This window comes from Dermochelys coriacea, chromosome 10, assembly GCF_009764565.3.
Source record: "Dermochelys coriacea isolate rDerCor1 chromosome 10, rDerCor1.pri.v4, whole genome shotgun sequence".
Classification (NCBI taxonomy): Eukaryota; Metazoa; Chordata; order Testudines; family Dermochelyidae; genus Dermochelys; species Dermochelys coriacea.
The window spans coordinates 2112505-2140424 of NC_050077.1; the positions used below are offsets into that span (position 1 = coordinate 2112505).

The following is a 27920-nucleotide window of genomic DNA, read 5'->3' on the forward strand; positions in this document are numbered from 1 at the left end:
TAGACCTGAGTAAGTGGCAAGAACTTCTGGTAATAGCTCTTTGTAACATCAATCATCAGCTCTTGGGTGCATTCTGGGAGTTCTCCAGAGAAGAGCCCTGAAAAAACCAAGAAGAGCATGAGTGCAAGTGTTCTCTTGGGGAAGCAATGAGCCTGGAGAGTTTTATTCAGCTTCTTCACTAGTATTTATGCTCTATATACTGCAGGTTAAACAGCAACCCATGGGCCTGTGTAGGGACACTGCTCTCATGTAGATCACTACAGAAGTGTGGCTTCCCCTATCATCCCCTAAGAGATGCAGTAAGGCAGTCTGTCTCCAGCTAGATCTCTTAATAGCTTATACCCATTCTAGATAAACAAGGGTCATGAAAGCTCTTTCCTAAAGGAAGGCGAATAACAAAGGTTACATTGACCTTTCCACCACTGCTGTTTCCAAATGACTGGAACATTTACACCTCCAGTATGGTCAGAAGTGCTGTTGGGATGGGCTCTGTACCAGCACAGAGGGGTAGTCTAACAGGAGCATCTGCCCATGTATGTAGCACATGGACAGTGGTCTAACAGAATTCTCTCCAGCTGTGTTTATGGAGGCACCTGCAAATCCAGAGCATATGGGAGAGAAGAGGAGGAGACACTTTCTTGATGCCAAAGCAGAACTGCCTGTGGAATGCTGGATGCTTGATAGGTCATGTTGTTGATTCTGAGCTCTGATGGGAAGTGATTCTGTATCTTCTGAATGGTCCGAGCTGGTAATCAGACTGACAAACCCTAGCCATATTAACCTAGCTACTGAATGCGCAGATGCTATGCTTACTCCTACTAAACTCCTGTCCCAATAATATCCTGAGACAGTGAGGTCCATTGGGTAGAATTGTTACTTTTCATTTCACTGAGCACTCCCCCCCCCTCTATTACTATAAGACAGTGCAACCAAGGAGCCTAGCTGGCCTTCTCCACATCAGGATGTTGTATTTCTTTTAATCAGGATACAAGTTAGCGGAATTTATATTGGAAGTAAAATTAAACGGACTTTACCTGGGCAGCCTGAAAAGACTGTAAAAGGCGGGACCACAGTTTCAGGGGGTAGAACTGTGTTGGCTAGAATTTTGCAGCAGTCTTTCAAAACACACCTACGACCCTAAAACAAAGACCGGATTCTGTTTGATTGTATAACACCACCACCACACTGTGTCTTATTCCTACTCGTGTCTCTAATAGTCAAAAGTGAGTCTGACTGCTCTTTATTAGTCAAAGTCAACACGAGGGCTGTCTGTAAGAAGCAAGAGGTCTGCCTGCAGCCCAGGGTTCTTCTCCTCTCAGCTGTGATTGCTGATTTCACTATTAGGCTTGGTCTATATTAGAAGTTATACCAGCATAATTATGTTGGTTAGGGGTGTGATTTTTTTTAAAACAAACAAACAAAACCAATAGTTGAACTTGTATAAGCCCTAATATGGATGCAGTTATACTGGATAAAGCTACCTTATACTGGTATAGCTTATTCTGATTTGGGAAGCAAAATCAGCTGTACTGATATGTTGCCCTTATATTCCATCCACACACAACAGAAAATGCCCCTTAAATTATATTAGCACAATTAAAGCAGCAAAAATGTCCTAGTTTCGATAAGCCCTTACTGCCATGCTGGTTGTTTAGAAATCATTAGTGCATTCAGTAAGAGTTACTAGTTTTTCTATTTGCTTTCATACACTTTGAGCAGGTATAAAAGTTTTATGTAGCTTTGGCCAACAATAACTGTGTGTGTTAACATACATCACAAATTTTAATGTTTTATAGATCAACACGTACTAGCAGAGATTGTCTTGTGTGGAAAAAACCTGTGTTCCTCATAAATGCATAGAAGGGATTTGCATATTAAAACAAGCCACTTCAGGTAAGTAGATATTCAAGTTGGAATTGGTAGTCCTATCATGCAGTAACTGGGCAAAATATTCCCCATTGCAGTAGTCAATAACCTTGACTGTATGGCATTATCTATATCTGAGCTGAGCTCCACTTGTACCTCCATGAAAAGCACTCTCTCCTCTGGATACCCTGACATCAGCAATTGCTAATGCGTGCTGATAACCCAACTGCTCTTATTTGGCTTAAAGAGGCAGACAAAGCCCAGAAACAAATAGCAATTAATAGGGACGTCCACTTGTCTAGCCTTGTGTAAAGCAATGTTTGAAAAGAACAAGCATGTCTTTGAAATGGGCAACAGCGATTAGACTGAAATTGCTGCAATATTTAATGAAACTCAGGACATTAACCTTTTTAAAAGAGTCACCCTGTTCAAAGACACTTGGCAGCCTCTCTGAAAAGATTAGTAATTAATGCTCCATACATTCATTTATCCGAATGATGATACAGCAAACTGCACATCAATCTTGATGATAAACTGCCAACTGATACAGAGAGCCATTTCTAATGGGAGTCATTATTTGGCCATTCATTACAGGCAGATAGGAGCTATAGAGGCCTCACAATGCCATGGTATGTCAGTTCCTTCATTAGGCTTTTCTAAAGTCTTCCAGCCTGGTTTGACTTGTGAGAGGGAGAGAGATACCCCTGGGACACTGGCTCTGAAAAAGGAGCCCTTGGGGCCTCTCCTGCCTATACCAGCTACTCTTGGAGAGAAGAAACTGAAGTTTCCATGTGCTGCAAGGAAGGGGAATAAACCAGATGGTGGAGAAGTAGCCATCATTTTCCTTGAGGAACTGAAACCTAAGTGTGTGTGTGTGTCCCTCCGTATTAGGGGCTCTGTGTCTCAGGTAATAAGGTCACAGCTTTCAGAAAGGGCCTTTTACCTCATTTAATTACACCCACCACGATTTTTGCCGCCTGTCAGCATCAAGCCATTTAAAGACATTATTGCATTTTTTCCTCTTCATACTACTGGCTCATTCCTGCCTTCCCATCTAGCTTTGATCATTTCCAGGCAGTACATGCTGGCACCTCCCCAGCTCCAGGTTTCTATGGAGCAGAAGGCAATGTGGCTTTGCAGTGTTTGATGTCTGATGAGAAAGACCTAGTGTTATGGGCACATGTTTGGCATAAGGCTTATTGGTTAATCTGAACTACCAGCTGGCTGCCTTTTTCTCTCTGAAGCAGCTGAGTAGGCTGCAGGGTCTTGCATTATCAGTGGGTATAAATGTAGAATCCAGAAGTTGTTCTCAACTAAAATAAGGCAGGGTCGCTAACTGCATAATCAATTACACAAGTGACCCCCTTGGGTGTGGTCAGGCAAACCCCACACTTGCCTTAGGCCTATTATTCAAGGCTTCCCAGACCTCAGTTACTGTGCCAGTTCCAGAACACTGCTAGCACCTGCTGTTTCCCAGGCAGCTGTGTGTGTTCTGCCCTTCACCAAAGCCCAATCTCAAGCTCTGTTGTAGAGCAGAGCGCATACATACCTGACTGGGAGGTGTGCAACAGAGGTGCACTCAGGTCCAGCACAGACTCCTCACGCTAAGCTCCAGAAGCCTGAGGGACCAATTACGGTTTTGGTAGCTCCTTCGCTTCGGAAGCATTCTTAATACAAAAGAGCACAGTCTCTGCCCCCAAAGAGTTTTCAAGCTCCAAGCTGAGGGAGGGGGCATTACATGAGGAGAGTCAAAGTGGGGACCATCCATAGCAATACAAATCACCCCTGGCTAGTATCTGTTCCAGTCTATGGAAACCTTTGGTCCAATCCAAAGTTAGTCCATCTCTCTTAACCCAAGGATGGGAATTTCCCTGATGCTCTGAACCAGCAAAAGGAAGTACAAGTTCTTAACTGTATTTGAGGGGTTTAAAGAAAGAAGACTGATCACACGTACTTACAATGACACAATTCTTGCCTATGTGAACGTAGGAGCCAATCTGGGCTGCATTGACAACGCAGTCTTCTTCTATAAAGACATGATCACCGATGTGGAGAGGGAAGAAAGCAACTCTGGAGAAGAAGGGGTTATTTGCTCAGGCTCTGGAGCACCGATGAATCCACAATAGCATTAAACCCAAAATCATGCAAGTGTCCTACCCCCACCAGCTTGCCAAAGGCAGGGCCTGGAGCCAAGACAGAGCTGGTCAGAGACAGTGCATTTTATATTAATTCCTCATGATGATCAAGCAACTTTTCAAATCAAACCAACTGATAACCATTAACTTTTTGCAATAGGCATCAGTGCAGGGAGAGGGGGGGAAAGGCATACAAGGAGAAGCCAAACCAGCCTGCAGGGATATAAGTAGGTCCTGCCAGCCAAGACTTCATGGACATTCTGTCTGATGTGCTTATCTGACCCTTGTCTCCACAGTATCTATGTGCCTCACAATCTTTTAATGTATTTATCCTCTCAACATCCCCATGAGCAGGGTAGTGTAGTTCTCCCCATTGGACAGATGGGGAACTGAGGCACAGAGCGCTTGTGTGGCTTGCCAAAGGTCACACAGGAAGCCTATGTATATCAGGGAATTGAACCTGGGTCTCAAGTCCTAGGCTAGTGCCCTAATCACTGGACCATCCTTCCAGCTCGACTGTTACAAACTTGGAGAAGTATTGCTGCCTTCTAACTCTAGCAGCTCTTTAATGGGTCTGTGTTACTAGTGCACCAGACACTTAACTTCTCAGGAAGTGCCCTAGAATTCTATGGTTATACGAAAATATCACCAAGATGGTGTTTTTAAAAACAATTTAAGGTCTGAATCCCTGGGTCTGTCTAAGCTCTACTTAGAGGAAGGAAGGTGGAAAAAAGTGGCTCTAAACCCCCTCTCTGCTCCTGGGACTGGATGGGGCCTAAAACCGCAGCCCAAGAGTTGCTCTAAATTATGCTGTCTGAGCTGCTGGCCAGAAATTGTCAGCACATGATGCACTCCAGTTTTGTTCCCTGTATGTCACTTGTGCCTGAGGAACAGGGATTGAGGTTGAGAGCTGGCTATGGCTGAATAAAGCATTAACGCTAACTGGTTTGTGATACTGCCTCAACGGACCATAAGCTTTTCAGGGCAGAGGTACCTCTCTGGCTGTCACAAATGGGCTCAAATAATGAAGCAACTATCTGTATCTGAAACTCCACAGGAGAAAAAAAAAACATTAAATCTGTTCTCTTTTGAATACTGAATTTTAACTATTAAATTCCAAGCAGGAAGCTAGGACACTGAACACACAGTCTGACATTTTCTGGACTTAATGTGCTGTTTAGGAGCTTTAGGTCAGCTGCCTTTAGGTCAGCTGTTAAAGCATTTTGAATTAAGAGCCCAAGTGGGAAGCAGGAATGAGAAGAATAAATCAATGAAATCTGAAAGTTCAGAATGATTAAGTGATTTTAATCCTTATAGGGCCATCTACTGATAAACACTGAGAAGGCCATAATAACCCACGACTGGGTATGAAGGTTAATTCAAAATATCTATAGGTGATGCATGGTCCCAAAGGACATGTTCAGATTAGATGTAAATAAAGGCCAGTGGGTTGTGTGTGCATTTAGACATGGGAATCTTTAGGGATTTCTTTTGCCAATGCTTCAGTCAAGGTATTAGATACAAGTAGGTCATAAGAGGTAAACTGCAAAGAGGAGGAAAAAAAGGGTTGTGCCCATGTTGCTTCTTTTGATGCAGAAAGTCAGTCTGACAGGGCATTTTAAAGTTAAATTAATTTCAAGCATGCAGTTTATATCAGAAATTCCTCAACCCTGGGAGACTATGGCTGGAATATGGTATCTAAAGCCCTGGACTCTGCAATGTGTATACATGAGCAATCACTGCAGTCAGATGGGGCTCCATGTGAGTGCAGGGATCCCTGGTCCCCCTCTCATTGCAGGATTGGGCCACACATGACAAGTAACATACAAACATACACATCTTTTTCTGTTACAAATAAGCAACCTCTTGGTATGCTCAACTGCTCTACAATCTAGCCATCATTAACTGGCTGATTTCCTATAGGCATCCAGGGCAGAGGCTGGTCTTGAAAGAAGGAAGTATAGTAGCCTGATGGATCAGTTTGGGGATGTTTTTCCATGCATGTTAAATAACCACAGATGCCAAAGGACAAATAAACAGAACCCTACAAATAATATTCCAGCCTAGTTATCTCCAGTACCAAAGATCTAAGATGTATATTGTACAATGCAAGGCTCTTCCTTTATACACATTATTAAAATATGGTATTACTATAGTTAGATCTGGCTGAGGTGCATTGGAAGAGTATGTGCTAGTCCCAGGCTGCATTCAGGACTTAGAAAATGAGTAAGTATTTTTAAAAGGTGAACTGAAAAGTTTAAACAGAATTGTTTAAGAATCCTAACCACTAACAAAATATATTTAGACTTAAAGATGGCAAATATGTACATTTTAAATAAACAGGCCAGCCTCTCCTTCACCTACATGTCCAAGTTCAGTCTAGTGATTTCCATGCTGCAATTTGACAGGATTACTGACCCACAAAGCAGAGCAGGGAATAGGAGAAAATGCTGACTTAGGAGGATTTATGCAAAACTGTAGCAAGAGAAACAGTCCCCTGAGTTCAGCTCTTAGCAAATCCAAAGCTTCTAAGTTCACCTTTCAGTTTAACAAGCCTCAAAACATAGCACAGAAGAAATAGAAACTCCTACCCCTTGCTGAATTTCTTGAAAGGCGGCCTGATGACACTGCGGCTTTTCACAACACAGTGGCGTCCAACTCTTACGTTTGCCAGATCACCACGAATAATACAATCATTCATAACTATCGTCTAGGTAACAAGAGAAAGAGAGCCAAACGAGTTCAAGTTCTGCCAATGTTTTCAATAGCTTTATTATATGGGGCCACACTGAGCACTAGTGTAATTTCAATGAAATTATATCTTACAGCAGGGCTCAGTTGGGCCCAAGGAACACCAGCTTGTATCACTAGCATATATTAGTATATGAATTGTGGCCCTTTTGAGCAAATCACATGAATAAGAATAGAAAAGGCAGATTCACTGCTAAAGTCCCTTTCATGAGAGCATCCCAAGACAAATTAATGAAGCCTCAAGACACCATACAAAGGGGTCAGTTCTTATTTCCACTCCACTAATAGTCAGGCTGAGGCACAGAAAGGTTAAGCAGCTTGCCCAAAGGCTACACAGCAAGTGCAGAGATTTTGGATCCCAGTACTGCAATTGATCCAACAGCTAAAATTTGAAGCTAGATAAATTCAGACTGTAAATAAGGTGTAAATTTTTAACTGAGAACCACTGGAACAATTTACCCAGGGTTGTGGAGGATTCTCCCCCACCCACATTTTTAAAATCATGATTGAATATTATTGTAAAATCTCTGCTCTAGGAATTATTTTGGGGAAATTCTGTGACCTGTGCTATGCAGGAGGTCAGACTAGATTATCACAGTGGCCCCTTCTGCTCTTGGAATCTATGAATCCTGTTCTAAACATTAGTTATCACTTCCTCCCAGGTGAGAGGAAAAAAAAATATATTAGAGAGAGATAAATCAGGAGAACTGCACTAGAAGAACAGCACCAGGAACTAAATCTGGGAGAGAAAAAATAATGTGAAAGGCAAAGGGTTAGAAATGTAAAGCTCATTTGCAAGGAAGCTACTCGTGCCGTGTGTTGACTAATATATGCTGGCTAACAAACATATCATATTAATATCTATTGTCCACACGCATGCATATGCATATTATATATATATATATATATATATATATATATACATATATACACACACATATACACACACACACACACACACACACACACATTAAGCACTAATAGTAAGGCCAAATATTGCAACAGTAATATAATCTAAATTGGCCTATACCATTACCCTGTACAATTATGCTCTGTATCCCATAACTACTACTTGCATTTGCTGAAGTAAGCATTTGGTATAAGTAGTTAGGAAACATCAAAAATCAAGATACATTTGTTAAAAGAAAAGGGAGTACCCGTGGCACCTTAGAGACTAACAAATTTATTAGAGCATAAGCTTTCGTGAGCTACAGCTCACTTCATCGGATGCATCCGATGAAGTGAGCTGTAGCTCACGAAAGCTTATGCTCTAATAAATTTGTTAGTCTCTAAGGTGCCACGGGTACTCCCTTTTCTTTTTGCGAATACAGACTAACACGGCTGCTACTCTGAAACCGATACATTTGTTGTATGTCTTAGTACAAGTTAGGGAAGTACCCTCATGGACCAGTACCTTGAATGCTAGTATCCAAAGCAAAGATAAGGAAGGAATAGGAGAAGAAACTAGGGAACTGGGACAAAAAAGAAAGAGATAAGTTCATGGAGTATAGGTCCATCAATGGCTATTAGCCAAGATGGGCAGGGATGGAAATGACAGGTTAGATTTTAGTGACATGTAAAGAGATATACAACTTGTAAACTCATCATATAAATAATACCAGCTAAAAATGTGTAATTTGGGGAGCACACCACTTGCATAAGATGAATGTAACACCGCTGCATGGCATGGCTTCTCGGAGATTGTATTGTATAGAACCTTTTTCCTGTACCATATTAATAAATCCGACTGACATTGGGTATTTGGCCTTGACTATATTTAATAACAAGTGTGGTCAAACAGTTGATTATACAATTTATCACATGAGAGTTTGACTGTAAACCCCAGAAATGCTTGATTTTACAAAAAGTACACCAATGACTTGGTATTACCCACCTTTCCATTCAGAACTATGTTCTGGCTTCCGCAGAGCACTGACTGTCTGCTGACTTTGTTGCCAGATGCCTGAGGGAAACCAAGAGACAGAGAGACGATCAGTGACAGAAATATAGCCTTGTGATACAAAAGTCTTATTATATCTGTGGATTTTGTGGGGTCCTTTATAATAATGAACCTTCATTATAGAATTTTATAACACACAGTTTGCAAACAGAATGCTTTCACGTTGCCTCCAGGACTCCTGGATGTTACTCCTTAGGCAAGATCCAACGTAGTATTAGCAGAATAGTCAACTGTCCTCCACTGAATCTCTTCTTCGGACTTTCTTCTGGCAGTAAATCTTCCATTGGGACTCTGCTCCAAAACTATAATATTGTAATTTAAAGAATACAAGGAAGAAGAGACAGATGTGCTAGACCATAACCCTTGTCACACTTCTCTCTCCTAACGCCTCCGATTTGGTGGCCTGAAAGCAGGAGAAACAAAAACTCTACTAAGAGGAAAAAGAGACTTTTAAAATCTCAGATAACTGCTTCCTTTGGGCCTCCCAATGCAGCCTGCTCTTCTGGAGTGGGAGCTCTCACAGGCAAGGATTGGCTTGATGCCCTGTACACCAAAACCTGTGTGCACCTAGAACAGACATAGAGACCAGAACCCGCATCCTCCTGTCCGCTCTGCAATCATCCCATACCGATCTATCAAGACCAGCCTTGGACTGGATGCTCTTTAGGGCAGGGAAATGAAGCAAACTAAGCATTCACGGAATAAGAGGAAAGGTTCTCTCATGGATAAGTAACTGGTTAAACGACAGGAAAAAGGGGCAGGAATAAATTATCATTTTTCACAATAGAGAGAGGCAAATAGCAGGGGCCCCCCAAGAAGCTATACTGAGACCTGTGCTGTCAACATAATCATAAACAATGGGGAAAAGGAGATGAACAGTGAGGTGGCAAAATTTGGAAATGATATTAAATTATTCAAGATAGTTAAGTGCAAAGCTGACTGCAAAGAGTTACAAAGGGATCTCAAAAAACTGAGTGACTTTGCAACCAAATGGCAGATGAAATTCATGTTGATAAATGCAAAGTAATGCACACTGGAAACAACAATGGGTTCTAAATTAGATGTTACCACTCATGAAAGAGACCTTGGGAGTTGTCATGGATAGTTCTCTGTAAACTTTTGCTCAACGTACAGGAGCAGTCAGAAAAGCGAACAGAATGTTAGGAATCATTAGAAAAGGGACAACTAATAAAACAGAAAATATCATAATGCCCCTACATAAATCCATGGTGTGCTCACATCTTGAGTACTGCCTGCAGGTCTGGTCTCCCCTATCTCAGAAAGGGAGAGAAAGAGAGTGTGTGTGTATATATAGGAATTAGAAAAGGACAACAGAAATTCCAGGAGGTATAGAACAAGTTCCATACAAGGAGAGATTAAAATGACCGGGGCTGTTCAGCTTCAAAAGAGACAACTAAGGGAGGAGATGCTAGAAATGTGAAGAAAGTGAACGGGCAAGTGTTATTTACCCCTTCACATAATACACGAATGAGGGGTCACCAGCTGAAATGAAAAGGCAGGTTTAAAAACAAACAAACAATACTTCTTCACACAACGCACAGTCATCCTGTGGACTTGTTGCCAGGGGATGTTGTGGAGGCCAAAAGTATAACTAGGTTAAAAAAAGGTAAATGCACAGAGACTAGGTCCATCGATGGCTATTAGCCATCGGACACAACCCTGTGCTCTGGGTGTCCCTAAACCTCCAATTGCCAGAAGCTGGGGCTGTAGGACAGGGAATGGGGCACTTGATAATTGCCCTGTTCCTTCCCTCTGGCCAGGGGCAGATGCTTCACTGTCGGAGTCAGGCTCCGGGGCCACAGGTCTGACCCCCCCCCGCCCCGCTCCTCACGGAGCGCCGCCCCCAGCACCTGCTGACAAACGGCCAGAGGCTCCCACGGCCACGCCGCCCTGAGAGCGGCTCGAGAAGGCCCCCCGGCTGGGCCGCAGGGGAAGGGGCCGGCTCCTCGCCGCCCGCCGTCCCAGGGAGGCCGCCCGGCTCCAAGGCCGCGGCCCGAAGAGGGCGTCTGGGGACCCGGCTCGGGCCCGGCGCTACCCCGGCTCCGCCCGCTGCTCCCCCGCTCGGGCCCGCAGGGCGCCGCACCGTCTCGATGTACTCGGACTTGTTATACAGCATCTCGCTCAGCTCCATGGCGCCGCCGCTTCCGGCCTTGCCGCTTCCGCTTCCGCTTCCGCCTCCTCCCCGCCAGGACCCCCAGCCAATCCCTGCTCGGCCCCCGTACCGCCGCTTCCGGCCTGCCCGCAAACACCGCCCATCTTCGCCCGGCTTGCCGTGGCGTCACATCCGCCCAAACCGGACTGGCCAATCTCTTCTCAGACTCTGCACCGCCCCTGACACGCCGGCCAACCCGAGCTCGGCTGCCTGCTGCTGGCGCGCGCTCCGACCCCCGCGTGCTGCAGCGCGGCCGGGGCTGAGGCTCTTGGGGGGCTGCTGTAGCGGGCGGCCGGGCAGCGAGCGGAGACGGGCCGGGCCCCGCCGGGGGCCCGGCGGGGGGCAGGGACGGGGACGGGGGTCCGTGCCCTGAGGCCCGTTTGCTCCCCGCAGTCGGGGCCTCTCGGGACGCGCCTGGGCTCTGCGGGGGGCCCGGGCCCGGGCCGGGCTGAGGGGGGCCCGCTGGCCGCGCTCGTTCCTAGGAGCCCTTCGCTGCCGCCAGCGTAGCGAGGACCGGCCTAGGCACGTCCCTGGGCAGCCCCGGCTCCTGCCCAGAACGGCGCGCCCGGCCTGGCTGGTCCTGCGCGGTGCCGGCGATGCTCGCCATGGACGGCGCCCCCAGGGGAAAGGCGCTGAGCTGGCAGGAGAAGGAAAAGGTGCAGGCGCTGCTCTGGCTGCGGTGGTTTGTGTGGCGGGGCCTATGAGCAATCACGCGCCGTCCAGGCTGTCTGATTAGGTTGTGGGCACCCCTAGGGGCCGTGCAGACGAGCGGGAGGATGCTGTCCCCCACCCCCAGGAGAACTAGATAAAAAAGAGCTAGATAAGTTCATGGAGGATCGGGCCATCAATGGCTCCCAGCAGGGATGGTGTCCCTCGCCTCTGTTTGCCAGAAGCTGGGACTGGGCGACAGGGGAGGGGTCACTGGATGATTCCCTGTTCTGTTCATTCCCTCCGGGGCACCTGGCACTGGCCACTGTCGGCTGACAGGATACTGGGCTAGGTGGACCTTTGGTCTGACCCACTATGGCCGTTCTTATGACCTTATGGTGTATGGACCAATCCCACTTGCCTCACTCCCCTGGGCAGACCCCTTGACTTAAAGGGGCGCGTTGTTTGGCCCAAAGTCACAGACAGCATGGTACAAATATGGATGGTGCCCAGACTGTTAAAACTGTAATTCCTGTAAATAGATATTAGATTCTCACGCAAATATAAAAATTCCTCTAAGCTGAAGTTGTTGTTAATAACGATCAGTAATTATGTAAGAGAGTCTTGCTAATTTTTCAGACAACACATATACAAGAGAGACTGATGATTCCAGGATATTTACATTTAAAGAGGAATAAAATATCCAATTATTAGAAAGCATGAAACTGCATTTAAAGACCTACAGAAATCTCTGTGGTTCTGTCCAAAGAACATCTGAAAAGAGATCATTTGGTGCTCCAAAATTGCACAGACAATTATACAGGAAATACTGTATCATTCTAAAACTATTTAACACAATTGAAACTGGAGGCAATTGTCCCACACTGTTCCTCAAAGGTACACAAGCCTATAACTCTAAGAATACTGACTACCATATTTACAGGTGTTTACTGCCTAAGTGCTCAGTTAACAGATGAGGGTAATGAGGTAGAGGATCATTCAGCTTTAGAGAAATGTATAAATAAAACTAATATACTGTAAAAAAAACATTTCCTGTGTCTCTAGTATTAACTATACATGTTACTTGTAAGAGAGACATTTTGATGAACTCTTTAGTAAATCTTAAGCATGCTCTATGTATATTTTCCTAAGGAGTTAAGGAACTAGAGTGCGTGGCTTCAGATTCGTACATGTATGGCAGATAGATATATATGATTCTATGCCATCTTACTTCCCTGTAAGCTACCTAACTTTGGTTCCAGACCTTGAGGTCCATAGCCCCAGATATGTTAGGCAGGTGTCTGTGATAAGTCTCATAATATGACAACACTTATGTTTGGCTCCCACTATATTGTTGGAGTCCAATTAGCCCATCAACACAAATAGGCTAATTTAGTCAGATCACGTCTCAGTTTTTAGAGTCAATGTACATGTGTGGTATTGGAGAAGAGGATTGCCTTTTGGTTTTACTGTGGGCTGCATTAAGGTTATTTATTTGACCTAATTTGTACATTTTTGTATATTTTAATGATTGATCAAGTATAACTAACTGATTCCTCAAAAAGAAAAGGAGTACTTGTGGCACCTTAGAGACTAACAAATTTATTTGAGCATAAGCTTTCATGAGCTACAGCTCAGAAAACTTATGCTCAAATAAATTTGTTTGTCTCTAAGGTGCTGCAAATACTCCTTTTCTTTTTGCGAATACAGACTAACACGGCTGCTACTCTGAAATCTGATTCCTCAGACTTTCTCATACTTGTGGTGTTGTGAGAAAATACACTATTAAGGGTTTTTTCCCCCCACAAGTGATTCATAATCACTATTTCCTACTTTAACTCCTGGTTACAATTTTTTTCTTTATGACTTTCCTTAATTTTAAAATTGGCTCTATAAAAATGCCAGAGATGCTTTCATAGAGAGACAAGGTGAGGAAGGTAATAGCTTTTATTGGACCAACTTCTCTTGGAGAAGGAGAGAAGCTTACACAGAGCTCACCCACCTTGAGATATTACCTTGCCCTCCTTGTGTCTCGTATGCTGGGACCGACAAGGCTACAACATTACATGTAACCGTGAGATGCTTTGATATCCATTACAGGTTTCTAAAGGGTATGTGGATTATTCTGGACATCTGTGAACTACTGATGTGGTAGTTTTCATTGAATGGAGCAAAGCACAATAGAATTATCATAGAATCGTAGGACTGGAAGGGACCTTGAAAGGTCTTCTAGTCCAGCTCCCGGCACTCATGGCAGGACTAAAAATTATCTAGACCATCCCTGGCAGGTGTTTGTCCAACCTGCTCTTAAAAATCTCCAGTGATGGAGATTCCATAACCTCCCTGAGCAGTTTATTCCAGTGCTTAACTACCCTGACAGGAAGTTTTTCCTAACGTCCAAACTAAACCATCTTTGCTGCAATTTAAGCCCATTGGCAATTTGAGCCCATCATGGCTTAACATGGGAAAATATTTATGTGCAATTTGCTTGCCGCCTGGGCTAAGGACATCCTAAGGTGCACATGATGTGGCAGTTCTAATATGAGCCTTAGGATGCTTGCAAGTACAAGTGACAGTTTCAGAGGCTGACATTCTGGCTGGTTCAGAGTTTGAAAACTCTGGAGCCCAAGCTTTTGTATTGTGTTGCCATTGGGACTAAGCAGGTCCTCCCCTTTAATAATGAAGAAACCTTCCATCCTTCTCAAAGAGGCCAGCTCAACAAATCAAATGTGGCACTTCTAGCTCAAGCTGGTTTTGAGCTGTGAAGGGGCAAAACTGTGTTAGGAAATATTTCAGAAAGTTGGCCCACCTCATTATTGGATCTCCTTTATCTTGTTTCAGAGTAGCAGCCGTGTTAGTCTGTATTCGCAAAAAGAAAAGGAGGACTTGTGGCACCTTAGAGACTAACACATTTATTTGAGCATAAGCTTTCGTGAGCTACAGCTCACTTCATCGGATGCATTTGGTGGAAAATAGAGGGGAGATTTATATACACACACACACAGAGAACATGAAACAATAGGTTTTATCATACACACTGTAAGGAGAGTGATCACTTAAGATGAGCCATCACCATTTCCCCCCCCTGCTGCTGGTGATGGCTCATCTTAAGTGATCACTCTCCTTACAGTGTGTATGATAAAACCTATTGTTTCATGTTCTCTGTGTGTGTGTGTGTGTGTATATAAATCTCCCCTCTATTTTCCACCAAATGCATCCGATGAAGTGAGCTGTAGCTCACGAAAGCTTATGCTCAAATAAATTTGTTAGTTTCTAAGGTGCCACAAGTACTCCTTTCCTTTATCTTGTGAAAACCTCAGTCAGTTCTCCTGAAGCTTCCCAGGAAACTTCTGCCTTTCCATTGGATCTTGCAGGGCAATTTTCAGATGGATTTGTTAATTCTGGTAAAGTTGAGCAATTGGACATGTAAAAATCAGCCTTATAATGGAACAGTTCAGATTTCCATAGTGAGTTACTACAGTTTCTCTACAGTACACAATAGCTTATTGCTGAAATACCTCACAGAAGCAGTCGCTTGTAAAGGGGTATTTTAATAGAGAAGGATGCCCTTCGGCACTCAGAATGGGAGAGAGTTCCAAGTCGAAGGTGTGGGATGGGGAAAGACCTGAAGGCAAGAAGAGGCAAAGGTTTCAGATGGGATGGGGTGTTGACGAAGAAGGTGTACAGGCGGAAATGGCATTCTACAGGGCCTTGTAGATGAGGATAAAAAGATAGGGCTTGGTAGGGGAGGCAAGAGGAGGCTAGTAGAGGGATTTGAAGATGGTCTGACATGGTCAGAGTAGTGAATAAGAAGATTGGCATAGAGGCCTGAGAACTAAGCACTGGTCCTGAGCAATGAAGTCTTAATATTTCTCGGGATGCTTGAGTGTATGGGTGTATCAATATTCTAGGTTTAAAATGTCACTACACAATTCTAGGCCTTGGTTTGATTTTTACTTACTGTTGGCATTGTGTAATGTCTGTGATGTGTCATCTTTGTTTTCTAGCTGAAAGAAAAGTTAGCCTTCCTGAAAAGAGAATACAGCAAAACATTCAATAGGTTACAGGTAGGTAAGCACCATTGTTTAACCCTGAATTATTAGGTTTGCCTGGCTCTTGTGTTTCTGAATGATAAATTTGGTGAAAGGTGCTGAGATTTTGGGAGATGAAGTTTATTTAAAAAAAAAAACAAAAAACACTGTGCAGACAATGAAATGCTGAGTCATTGATTTGTTGTTGTTTTAACAGCGTGCACAAAGAGCTGAGAGGGTTAAAAATTATGTTAAGAAAACGGTTGCAGAACAAAATCAATTGCTTAGGCAAGAGGAAACTGAGAATAATACCACAGGTAACAGTACAAAATATAACTTCTTGAGACATGATTCTTTCTTTCTTTAACCTTTTGGCCTTATGAATAGAGCTGTGTGATCCCACACTACAGTTCAGTATAGTATAGAAGTAGTATAATATAGTATAGTATGTGCTGCATATCAAGACTGAGGTGCCAACTCTGATTTAGCACCTACTTCTGCCTATACACCACAGTCCTGACCTATGGCCCAACCTAATATTACAGTCCTAGGGTGCTTCCGAGCTGTGCTAACACTCATGAAAATTCTGACTTGAATTGTCCCTTTTATTCAATTGTTGCCTTACCCCTGGACACACCCTCACAATACTCCTAAATCATGACCCGTGCTATCATCCCTTATTACATTCCTACCCCCATTTGCCAGTGCTTCTTGAGCCTGGTGTTACCACCTCTGTTCTAGTGTTGGCCAGAGTCTTCCATTTGTGCTGGTAAGTTTGTGCTTGCCTGATAGTGATAAGGATGAAACTATTCATCTCAGTTCCTTTTCAAGCACAAGAAAGGTCTTCAGAGATGAAAGACCAGTAGGTTAACACATTGTACCACCTAGTTTCTGGAAGCATCATTTCTTATTAAGCATGTATCCATTTGGTGTTTGCTTAGTAAACTGAGCATCATATGGTGTGTCTGTTTTATTTTCTTGGATGAAATATAACATGTCAATGGAATAATTTTTGCAGAACCCTTAGTTTGCCATTTTTGCTAAAATTGTCTCTGGTTCTGCTTTGTTGCCTCCTGTCTTAGTGGGACTCTTCTGGGGGAATGCTCTTCACAAATTGCATTTGTCTCCACAGAACTGATGGATAAACAGTCTCCCAATGACGACGATAAATCTGGAATATGTAGGTTACAGACCAATACCTGTTCTGACTCAGGCACTGAGAAAAAAATGTCTGTCACATTTAAACTTGAGCCTGAATTTTTCAACAATGAAGTTAACTTGCAGGAAAGTTCATTGGCAGGAAGCACAAATAGTGACCAAGAAAATATCCTCTCTGGCCTCAAGAGATCTGTTATTGAGGAGAACCAAAGCCAACTGCCCAGGAGTAGAATGACTTTGGTCTCAGAAGGGAGAGAATCAGCTTGTGAAGTGCCACCAATCAGTGCTGGTGAAACTTTGGAAAATCAAATGGGAAGTACAGAGGAGCCTGGGTCACCAGTGTTCAAGGGAAGGAACACCATCTCAAACACCAAGAATAAAATTCAAAAGGCCCCCAAGCTGGTCATTGTGAGGGAAGAAAAAGGTTTAACTCCTCAAGATCCACAGGTAGGAGATTTTCAGGAAATGCCTGAAGAAAATGTATTTCTGAGTGTCCCCAAACCACTTTCATGTATGTTGATGGGTGGCAATAATGTTCAGCAGCCTGTGTCTCCATGTGCTGAGGACATCTGTGATAGCTATGAGCCATTGCCCCAGTGTTTAGTGGGTGATGTGCCTTTTTCACTTCAAAACATTGAGAATACAGGAAAAGAACTTGCCTGTATAGAAAACCAAATGGATCGGGAAGAGTTGTGTAGGGCCTTGGATTTAACTGTAGATAATCAACCATCCCTGGCAGGCAGAAGCAACCCTAGCACTAGTGAAAGCAGACCCCATAAAGAAAGAAACCACAATATGACCAAGAGCTCAAGTCGTCTGAACACTGACTCTCTTATGGATAATGTTGAAGAACCTTTGAGGAATCAAGAGGCTCAGACTGAAGCAGGGTCTCCTGTCCTAGAGAAGACTCCTCCTGCAGCAGAAAGCGCACTGAGCTCTTGCACAATGATTGAAGGACTCCTCTTTCCTGTAGAATATTATGTTAGGACAACTCGGCGTATGTCTAATTGCCAGAGGAAAGTAGACCTGGAGGCTGTCATTCTCAGCCAGTTGGGCAGGAGCAGGAAAGGGCTGCGAAGTAAACATAAGCAGATCAATTCTAATTCAGATCAGCTCTACCAAGAAACCGCCAGAAGTGATTTGCAGGCAGGGGGCACTCCGTTCCCTTTTCTAGGTGCAGAGAGTGACCCAGTGAGTTCAAATAGTTCTCAGAAATCTCTTCCTCCATCAGATGAGAGCTGCACTTCCAGTGGCTCTCTTTCTCAGAAGACTGTTATTAGTATGAAACAAGCTAAGGGAAAATCCTGGAGAAGAGGAAAGGGCAGATGGGTTTCTGCCTGCAGACCTGCACTGAATGGGTCACAAGCACATCCCGAGTCTTCAGATCTTACAGTGCTAAAGGAAAACAGTCATCTCTTGTCAAATGATTCTCAACCTGAAAAGGAAAACTGTGAGGGTGACCCTGAGAAGTCACCTATAGGCAAAACAAGGGTGCTCGTCCCTGCAGCTGGTGAGGCTACAGCAGCAGAAATGACAGACATTACAAGGCCAACTGAGGCTGATCTTCCTGATGTAAGCCAAACATTCAGCAAATGCCATCAGCCTCCATTAGAACATATTCAAAATCCACTCCAAGGAAATAATTTCTTAAATCCATGGGATGAAGCTTTTTTCAGCCCCACGCGAGATCTGGAAGCCAGTGTAAATGTGAGTCAGGCTGATAAACAGCCAGTGGAGCACATTAGGAATCAGTGTGTTCAGAAAGCCTGCCGGGCTGAGCAGCTGCCAACAGTTAAAGAATCTCTACTTCAGCACGATCTCCCAAGTTCCTCTGTGAAACGTAAAGTGAGGCAAGGATCTAAAGGTACCTGACTGAATTGTTGCTCAGAAAAATCAGAGTGTTCCCTAAAGCTAGGACTTAAGTATTGCGGAGAGGGAAAGACCATACAGGGCTAGTACCCTTGCTCCTGTATGTCCTTAGCCCAGCATGGGTTCTTTTTTTCTTAAACTTACCATTCTGCTTTTTTGCTACCTAGATGTCCCGTCTTCTTGCTGGCTGAAGTAACTTTTTCTAAAGTACCTTTTTGTGGTTGATCCTCCTGCAGATATGACCTCTCTTGTTTTCCATATTTTAGAGTCAGAAAAATTGAGGGGAGAGTTTCCAGCAAATAAACACCTCAAAAGCTCAATTTCTGGGCCTTCTATGATCCTTAAACTTCTGCTCCCATGCTCGGCCTTCGTTCCTAACTGTTGTGAAACAAATAAGAATCAATGGCTGGGGAACTATGTGGAAAATACTTGGGCCAGGAGCAAGGTGTGCACGAGTCACATGCTTACAATACTCAGGACATGCGTGCACGGATGGGATTTGCACAGACATGCCCCTCTCTTAGTCTTTTAGAACACCAGTCACCATAGTATCCAAGCATCAGCAGTGCTTAAGTGCTTACAAAGTGCTTGGCATTGTCCAAGGCACAGATAAAGATAGCCCTTGCCCCAGAAGCTTACAATCAAAAGTCTGGAAACAAAAATCATTGGGGGGAGGGAGCATTTTTCACCAAATAGCTAGCAGTGCAGTCAATTCTAGCAGCCTCTGCTGGTGAAGTTTAGCTAGAGTGTGAAAGCAGAGTGACTTTACCCAAGAAGTACAGTAATTGCCCCGAAATGTGTTTCTGGGAAAATCTTAACTTCTGTTGTGAAATAGACAGAGGCTTTGTTTTAATACGTTAAATGAGAGAAGAGAATTACATGTTTGCTGGGTATGTGTGCAACAATGTGACGGTCTCTCTTCTAAGTTCTCAATTCTGTACTATCATGCTTTCCTATTTCTAGGTAAAAGAGGGCGCAGTCAACAGATGGACTTTGAAGGTCCAGCTCCTCTAGGCCATTTTGGTCTAGATCCTATGGCCTTCGATCCTCCCTTTCACTTCCAGAATGAGATGCTCAGTGTCAAGTGGCTGCCCTCTCAGCTGAACATCAAAGACTTTCATTTACCCGATGAGGAGTTTGGTCTCCTTAAATTTGAGAAACTACAATCCTGCACAGTGAAACAGCTGGAGCCCTTTGTTCCTTCAGGGTCTGAACACTGGCTCCAGAGTGCTGGAGACACTGTGGCTTTAGGGGACATAAGACTTAAACAAGTGAATACAGAAGGGAAGAGTCTAGAAAATAGCTTTATTTCTCCTTCAAAGACTATGTCACCTAAACTGCCTTACTTAGAAGGGCAGTTGCACAAGAAGGGGCTTTCTCCAAGCGAATTGCTGCTAACTCCGGCAAGTTCTGTCTCAGCTGGTGCAATCAACCAGCTGGAATCACAGATTCCTACACCTGCCTTCCCTGTCCTGGGTGCAACCCCAGCTATCCTATCACTGGTACATGAGGCCTTACCTGACACGCTTTCTGTACTTCCTTTGCAAGTGAAAACGAATCTCTTCAAAGAACCAGTCAGTCATGTTGTGGATCGGAGGGAGTGTAATAACTCCACAGATACATTGCACTCAGATAGCTGCAGAACAGGATCTGACTGTAGGTCTGATGAAGCTGTCCCCCTCAAAGACTATCAGCAACCAGGGATCGGTTCCAAGGAGTGCTGCCGTACAGAGGTAAAAGCAGAGACTCCCTGGCAGGGAACACCAGGGCAGTGGTTCTATCTATGAGCCATCTTTCCCAAAATCTGTTCAGGTTCAGGGACATGGCCTTCTAGTGTGCTAGCTCTGTGTGCAGCCAGAGGCAGTGGTTTCCCTTAGCTGCCTATTTATAAATGTTTGAGTTTGTCCAGACTGTCCCAGCCTTGCAGCAGAGCAAATCCTTCAAAATCCCCTTGCTTAAACTTAAACTGTGGGCTTTGCTGCTCGTTATGGGAGGTAAATTCTAACCATGCCAGTGAGCAGAATGTTTCTTGGGCACCTGGTCAAAGCCAATCTGCCTTAGGAAAGGCTCTTGGCTGGAACTCTGTAAGGACAGCAATAGAGAACAAAATAGTCAATGTTATAGACGGGAGGGGAGAAAGGAAGGAGTAACTACACCCAGAGTGGTGATCGACAAAACACGGTTACTCTTTGCATGGGTGCTGTTTGTGAAAGGCTGCGGTTGGTTGTGGGAGGTTTGGAGGTTGGTATAAAGAAAATTTAGAGAGGGAGGTAATCTCTTATTTTCCAAATGTACTAGTACAAAAGTGATGTTCTTAAAGCTGCTGTCCAGCAATCTGTCGTTGAGTGAGTGCACTCTTTATGCTCCGCATGTACCAGTGCATGCGGAGCATAATTTGTTGAATTTGTATTTACTCAGTCCATGCTTTTTGTTTGTACAGAACAAACTGACAGCAGAAGGGTTGGCTGTGGCGCTGAGTGACAACCTGAGAGACAGGAGCTTGCAACTGGCCTCAAAGCTAAAGGTTGGGGAATAATATTTTGAGTTACATCCACAAATGGAGTTTTTAAATAAAAAGCAATTATTTATTTATGGAGACTTTTAAAATGTGTTTATCTGAAGTCTAAATAAAAGCACAATAAAATGAATATAAACAATGCAAAACAAAATAGACCAGTAAAAAAACAAAATAGACTCTGCCCATAATCAGTCAGTCTCCTCTTTGTCTTTCACAAAAAGCAACTAGAGAGCTTGAGTCACACTCCAGTGCATCTAGGGTGACCAGATAGCAAGTGTAAAAAATCGGGACACAGGATGGAGGATAATAGGTGCCAAAATAAGAAAAAGCCCCCCAGGTCGGAACTGTCCCTATAAAATCAGGACATCTGGTCACCGTAAGTGCATCTGTGTATAACTGAAGAGCAAACGCACACAAAAATCCCAAACAGTGAAGTGTCTCAACAACTGCAAATGTATCAACCGACAGAACGCAGACACTGCTGTTCAGCCTCACGGAAAATGGTTGCCTGATTCTTGCTTCTCTACTGCTTCCCCAAGCGTTGCAGACTGTGGCTGGCGGCAGTGCTTCATTGTTCTCCTGTCCTTCCCCCTCCATCTCTGAAAGTTATTTAGAGTTGCTCCTTACTGGGTCAATGCTGTTAGGTCTAGAGCATGCTGACATTCACGCCTGCTTGGAGCTGAACTTGGCATTCGATGCATCTGTGTGCCACAACTGAGGTAAACGTGGCCTGGGGTTGCTTGCACAGCTGAGCCATCAGATCTCCCTCCCACATGGTCTCTCCTCACTGTCCACCTTACCTTTTATGTCCTGTCGGGGGTAGAGAACAGTTGGTAGAGAACTTGCAGAAGTTGGGTCATCTCTAGGCCTGAGAACCAAACCCTGTACAGCCAGTCAAAAAGAATAAAGTTGGATCCAAATGTTTTGTTACAAGGACGAAGAAAAATGCTGCTGCCTGTTTAAAATTAACCCTTGCCTACAGTGACCCTAAGTGATCTGTGTTCTCTGTAGCCTCTCCCCTCCCGCCTGTGAAAATGGGGCAAACAGTAGCACAGAGAACAAGCAGGTGCTGTGCAAGCTTCATCACACAGCTTGTCTACTGTACCTCAGTCCTGATGCCCCTTGTGTTTCAGGTCTTAGATCCACCTTTGCAGACTCTCTGATGTGTACAAATGGCAGGTGGTTTTGTGCTGTGGGTGGATGGGTAGATTTCCATTACTTCTACCACAAAACCACTAAACTCATTTTCCTTATGGCCTAACTAGCACTGGGAGTCAGGACTCCAAAGTCAAAATTGAAGGCACTAACCCCCAACTCCAAACCTCCGTCACACTAGCACTCTGGAAGTGATTTCATGCAAGAGTCAAACTGAATCTCCAGGTTGAATATCCGTAGTTGTTGGAATAACTTCAACAATGTTTTGTTTTGAGCAGAACCCCTCAAGTTCTTGTGCTGTCGACGTGAGCACTGTCTGGTGGGAATCAGCTGGCTGCACAGAGCTGTGTATCGTAACTGCTTGTGAGACTTCCATTTCCCTGTGGAAACCTCTGGCTTCCAGCCAGTGGAAAAAGGTGTATACCTGGCACCTTACAGAGGTAGAGTACACAGAAGTTTCTTCTTCACTTTGGGGCAGTTTTCTAGTAGTATTGGGCCACTTCCCAAGACACACACAACCTGTAGACTCACAAGGTGGAATGTACATTTTCTTACACGTAGTGGGCCAGATCCTTAGCTGGCACATGTTGGTGTAGCGTCATTGAGGTCAGCTAAGCAACTGGATTTGCACCAGCTAAGAATGTGGCACAGTATTTTGAACAATTCAATTTCACATTAAATTTTAGTTCTTTACAATTGTATAGATCTCCACATACTGGATGTTGATTGTACAGCAGCATGACTTCTTGGTGTCCTCTTCATGTCTTTAAACTCCTCAACTTCTTTTGACGTCTCCTCTTATCTTCCCAAAGGTCATTGCCTCTTTGCTTAGGTTAAGGACAAAGTTGATGATTGTTGATTCTTTGCTGCTTCTATTTCTTTTGAAGACTGAGAAAATAAGTCATGGTCCTGCAAACAATGCAGTCTCCCCTTGATAATGGGGAGAAAGTCAAACTGAGAAGGACCTTATGGGTGTCCCTAATTAAATCCCTGTCCTTTGCCTTCACAGATTCCAGTAATACAAATTGTTCCCTTGCCAGATGTCTCTAATCTTGTGTGCGTTGCCTTGGGAGATCTGGAGATTGGAGAAATAAGGTGCGTGTTTCTGGCTGTGTGTTTTTATTGCATACTGAAGATTTCCAACCTGATTTCTCTAGCTTGACTGCAGATAATTTTGTGTTACTTGACCTCTTCTCTTGCCCAGAGGCTGAAGTAGTCTCTTACTGATATGTCAGTTTTAAGTGATCTTGCACATATTAAAGCATTTTTGAAAATATCTGAGTAAAGGCAAAAAATCAATTATCTACAAGGATTCTTTTACTCGTCATTTCCTCCCATTGGTGCAGGTGTGACTGCTTCGAAACAATAATTTCTGTGTGCTACAGAAGGCCAGATTTGGGTTCCATTTCCTTCACCTTCATTATGATGTAGCTTTCTGTTCTGATTTGATTTAGGCTCTTGCTTTGTTCTTCTGAAGACGGCTCCTTAAAGCAATCACTAGTGAAAACTGGGAACATAAAAGCTGTTCTTGGTCTGACAAACAGGAGGCTGGTCAGTAATAGTGGGACACTTCAAGACCAGCAAATCGAGATAATCTCAGTTTCAGAGGCAGGAAGGTAAGCAGTTTGATATTTGGTGTTTTCAGTACAGGGATGGGAGAGCCCTCAGGAGATGTCACAAAGCCCGGGCAGCGATATCTGTGGAGCTGAGGGGATCGTATGCTGTCCTTTCTGGAGTATTGCTGTGTGTGAACCATTCTCTTGTGTACTGAATTCTGAGGGTTTTTTCCCATCTACTGTTTGTGTTCATGTGCTCCGTAGAAGCAATGAGAGGCAGACTTTGATGCCCCTGGAAGAAACGATTCTGGCTTTTGCTGAGGTAGAAGGGATTAGAGATGCTTTGGTTGGTACCACTGCAGTGAACAGCCTTGTTGTTTGGTAAGTGCTTCCTCTGAGATTACACTCTATCACCAGGGCTTTTGGGGAGGGACTGTTACTTGTGGGATGATACAGTGGGAGGGAAGGGGATGTATAGTGATTTTGGCTGTAATAGCTAGTTACAGATCCTATGTGGTGGAGTTTGCTACTCGTTTGTCCTTAAGTTGTTAATTATTTTTAAATCCATTGTCAGGGGGCCCTAGAGCCTGGAATAGAACTTTTTTTTTTCTGATATGTTTTTATAAATCTAGATAAACATATAGCTAACGAGCTGTGCTGCCATCCTAGCGCTGCTCAGGCACGTGTGTGTTGCATCCCTTTCCCTCACCCGTTGTCTACCACCTTTTTGGAGTGGTCATTTGTTTGGACAGAGCCTTGCTCACTGGTGCTACTACAGTCTAAATAATAAATACAAATAACAGGAGGATTGTAAAACAGTCAAATGATCTGTTTCCATTTTCTGCAGGAACTTGAAAACTGGCCAGATTCTGAAAAAGATGCACGTTGGTTATTCCTACCCTGCCTCAATCTGCCATCGCGCCTATTCTGACTCTGTATGTATGTGAAATGGTGTCGTTCTATTTGTGCCGTGAGTGCCTGTGGCGGGGGTTCAAAGGTGTAGTTATCTAAAAGAGGCTTCTGGATTTAAGGACCTGTTGTGTTCAGGTCTACTAAGAAAATTAAAGGGAAAAGGAGTTAGTTTGTGGGGAAGAAGTTGAATCACTTTTCTCAATTTCTTGTCCTTTTCACAGATATATTAGTAAGCAGAAGAGTAACGCCACAGTAGATTCAAAAACAGCTGCCAAAACATTCTGTGTGTGTGTTTTAGAACTATCATTGATTAGTGTGATTGCACAGTTAATCTTTCCCAATTTACTAATGGCTAGCTCCGGCCACGGTGATGGCACAGCATCATCCTTGTAATTCTAAAATTATTTAATAATTACATGTATCCCAAACACTCAGAACTCGATCTAAACACACAAATTTGTGTACAAAGTCTTGGTTCTAATTCTGATGGATCTTCCCATTCATTAGCCCCTCTGCCATGATTCCTGAATGCTTTGCCCACTTGCATTCTTAGGATTCTGGACGGGCGTTTATATCAGTGAACATTTAATCCTGTGGGTGTGTAAATTTAGTGCTCATGAATGTGTGGATTAATAGCACTGGCTTTAGCCAGACAAGTGGGGGACTCTTCAAGATCTCTCTCCCAGTGCACTCAGTCCTGACTCTCAGCCTGGCCTTGCCTTAAGCAAAAGCTCCCAGTTATGTCTAATTGTACAGTAGTTTTGTTATGTGAATAAATGACTAGATTGAGACCAACAAAATCATTTTCAGTGTGAGTTAATCCTGATTTGAGGTTGGCTATTCTGATCTGAAAAAGAAGTGCATAGTTTCATTGTCATTCCACTGCACCAAATAAATCTTAATCAATCAGCCTCCCAGCAACTCCTGCATTTGTTTGTATTTAATTTGATAAATACCAGGAGTGGTAAGTTCTTACTGCTTACAGCATCAGTTGACATGGGGTTCTGATTACAGGAGAGAATTTACCAATGATTGGGGAAAAAACAGCTGCTTGTTGTTTTTCTCTTAACATTCACTCTAGTGACGTATTTTTCCTTTGTAAATCAGGGCCTCCTGTTTGTTGTTTTAAGTCACCCACATGCCAAAGAGAATGAGTCCTGTGGAAACCCTGCATTCCGGATGAGAGTGTTCAATCCCAAAACAGCCAGAAGCACTGGGGTAATGTTCTTCTCCCTCCCCCCTGGATACAGTGGAAGGCAAGTACCTCAGGAATAATGCACATTTATTTCTTAGACTATTTTTTTAAGCAGAGACCTGGAATTGTTCAATGATAAAAGGAGTCTGTGGGGGAGCCAAAAAGCTTGTAAGCTGTGAGGGGCCGTTTGTCCTCTAGCTGATGATAGTGTGGTTCCGATAAGTCGCTTTAACCTTTGTATATATAGGAGATCACAGTGAGGGTGTTGCCCATTTCCTGCCTGCTTCCTGCACATCTCTGGGAGCTAACCTCTGAGCTCCCTGCGTCCTGGCACGCCAGGGAGCTCTTTATAAAAAAGCCCTGTGTTCAAGCCAGGGAATTGCTCCTTTGCAGACTTCACACTTTATTTACTTTCACAAAATGTTTGTGGGAGGAGAGATTCTGTAACTGCAGCTGTAATTTCTGAATCCACAGGCAAAACCTCTGGGAAAATTTAGGCAATTTAACACTGTAAATGCTTAAAACTGTTGGAGGGTCGTATCTTTAGATTGCCATTTGTAGCTAGGTGACCTGCTCTCTTTCCAAGATCTTAAATCTGGAGAGTAAGACGTTGTCTCCAATCCTCCAAACAGTTATGTACATAAGAAAAATTACACAGACGTGTAAGTGTTCACAGATTGAGGCTTTAGACTATGTTAATGCTTAACAATTGTCTCCTACCTCAAACTTCAAGTATATTTTAGTTTCCTAAAGTTGGCTTATGCTCTAATAGGTTTCTTTCTCCTTAAGAGGCTTTTCCATGTGGAAGATTTTTATTTCTTTTCCACCCAGCAAATCTGAAATAAAACCTTTAAAATATTGTGAAATGACATTTTATATGAAGAAACTCTGCAGAGTACTAATTGTTCTGTGCATGGTGTTAGGTACCTGGAAGGTGAAGTGAAGGGTGTCTCTGCAGCAGCTGTGCTAACATCTGGAACAATTGCAGTGTGGGACTTATTTTTAGGCCAGTGTACTGCTCTGCTTCCACCAAATGGTGATGGGAATTGGTCTTTGGTCAGATGGTCAGTCACAGATTCCTGTCTCCTGGCTGGACAGAAAGACGGAAGCGTGTATGTGTACCATTATTCACAAGCCAAGGCAGTAGGAAAGTAAATGGGTAATATGATGGATTCTCAAAACTAACAGGAGAGTTTGCACTGATAATCTAAAGTAAATTGAGCTGAATAGAATTTTGTGTTGAAGAAAGATTCCTCAGTGTCATCTGTTCACTTTCCCACAAGTAAACTGTGTATTTTTCACTTTAAGTCAGGTTCACAAGATCTGTGAGATGATGCTGGCTGACTTTGAATGTGTCTTGTCTTGTTCACTAGATCTGTGAAGCCAATGGCACTGTGTTTAACAGTGATTGGCTAGATCTACCTGTTTGCATTCAGGGTTTGTACATTTCATTGTGAAAAGCATTTTCAGTGGATTATGTAGATGTAAGATGCTATTAAACTTTATTTTTGTAAACTCTGCCATGCTTCTAGCTGAAGTGATTTTTGTGTCACTAATTTCATTAGTAAAAAATGTATTTCAGTAATTGTGGACAGTGATGTATTCAGTGATCTAAACATAGCTAGCGGTAGGTCATTCTGCATTGATGAGAACAGCAGTAGAGAACCTCTGCCATCCAGCCATAGTCCAGTCCTGCCCAGTCAAGCCACTGTGAAAAAACACCTCTATCCTGCTGCCTTCAGGTGTAGGAATAGTCTTTTGCTTATCATGCATTGGATTCAGCTGCAGCTCAGATTTTGGTGATGGCTTTCTCACTATCTCTAGCAACTGTTTGGTATCTGTAGGAGATTGGTTGGTGGCTAAGTGCAGTCTGCATTGGGCAGGTGTCCACATCACAACTAATCAGCCCTCTTGTGGTAATTTAGAGACCCTTCCCTCCCAGGTGTCACAATTCCTGAATTAACTGCACCTCCGACCCCCTCATAGCCGCCTT

The 27920-nt window shown here is 43.6% G+C and overlaps 2 protein-coding genes and 1 long non-coding RNA gene across 13 annotated transcripts in view; 2 read left to right on the forward strand and 1 right to left on the reverse strand.

Moving 5' to 3' along the window:
- The window catches only part of LOC122455988, a 26230-nt gene extending 19663 nt beyond the window's left edge, over positions 1-6567 (forward strand). The window contains exons 3-4 of one of the 2 annotated variants that reach the window (XR_006274567.1): positions 1797-1893; positions 2461-6567. This is a non-coding gene — a long non-coding RNA (uncharacterized LOC122455988). Of the gene's footprint in view, positions 1-1796; positions 2044-2460 lie in introns of those variants that run through there. The other variant, XR_006274568.1, reaches the window with a different exon arrangement.
- Positions 1-10959, reverse strand: part of DCTN5 (dynactin subunit 5) — a 16620-nt gene extending 5661 nt beyond the window's left edge. For both annotated transcript variants that reach the window (XR_006274566.1, XM_038419560.2), the window contains exons 1-6: positions 10817-10959; positions 8647-8715; positions 6593-6711; positions 3825-3936; positions 1035-1137; positions 6-97 (exon numbers count right to left, since the gene is read on the reverse strand). Coding sequence is in view for 1 of the 2 variants with exons in the window: in XM_038419560.2 (XP_038275488.1) it covers positions 6-97; positions 1035-1137; positions 3825-3936; positions 6593-6711; positions 8647-8715; positions 10817-10864 (543 nt within the window). In the remaining variant the exon portion in view is untranslated. The remainder of the gene's footprint in view (positions 1-5; positions 98-1034; positions 1138-3824; positions 3937-6592; positions 6712-8646; positions 8716-10816) is intronic.
- Positions 10960-11224: 265 nt separating this feature from the next.
- On the forward strand, positions 11225-27447 carry PALB2 (partner and localizer of BRCA2). 9 transcript variants are annotated; one of them, XM_043493314.1, is made up of 14 exons: positions 13900-14356; positions 14830-14937; positions 15541-15600; positions 15782-15881; positions 16697-18586; positions 19555-20324; positions 21032-21115; positions 22543-22704; positions 23274-23359; positions 23719-23880; positions 24085-24201; positions 24668-24755; positions 25840-25988; positions 26851-27447. In XM_043493314.1, the coding sequence occupies exons 2-14, from the start codon at positions 14920-14922 to the stop codon at positions 27080-27082; spliced, it is 3918 nt and encodes a 1305-aa protein (XP_043349249.1). In that variant the 5' UTR covers positions 13900-14356; positions 14830-14919; the 3' UTR covers positions 27083-27447. The 9 variants fall into 9 exon arrangements, with proteins under 9 accessions (XP_043349251.1, XP_043349250.1, XP_043349248.1 ...); XM_043493316.1 differs by lacking the exons at positions 13900-14356; positions 14830-14937 and adding an exon at positions 11225-11541 and having other exon boundaries at positions 24088-24201; positions 27240-27447; XM_043493315.1 differs by lacking the exons at positions 13900-14356; positions 14830-14937 and adding an exon at positions 11226-11541 and having other exon boundaries at positions 27240-27447.
- Positions 27448-27920: the final 473 nt, after the last annotated feature.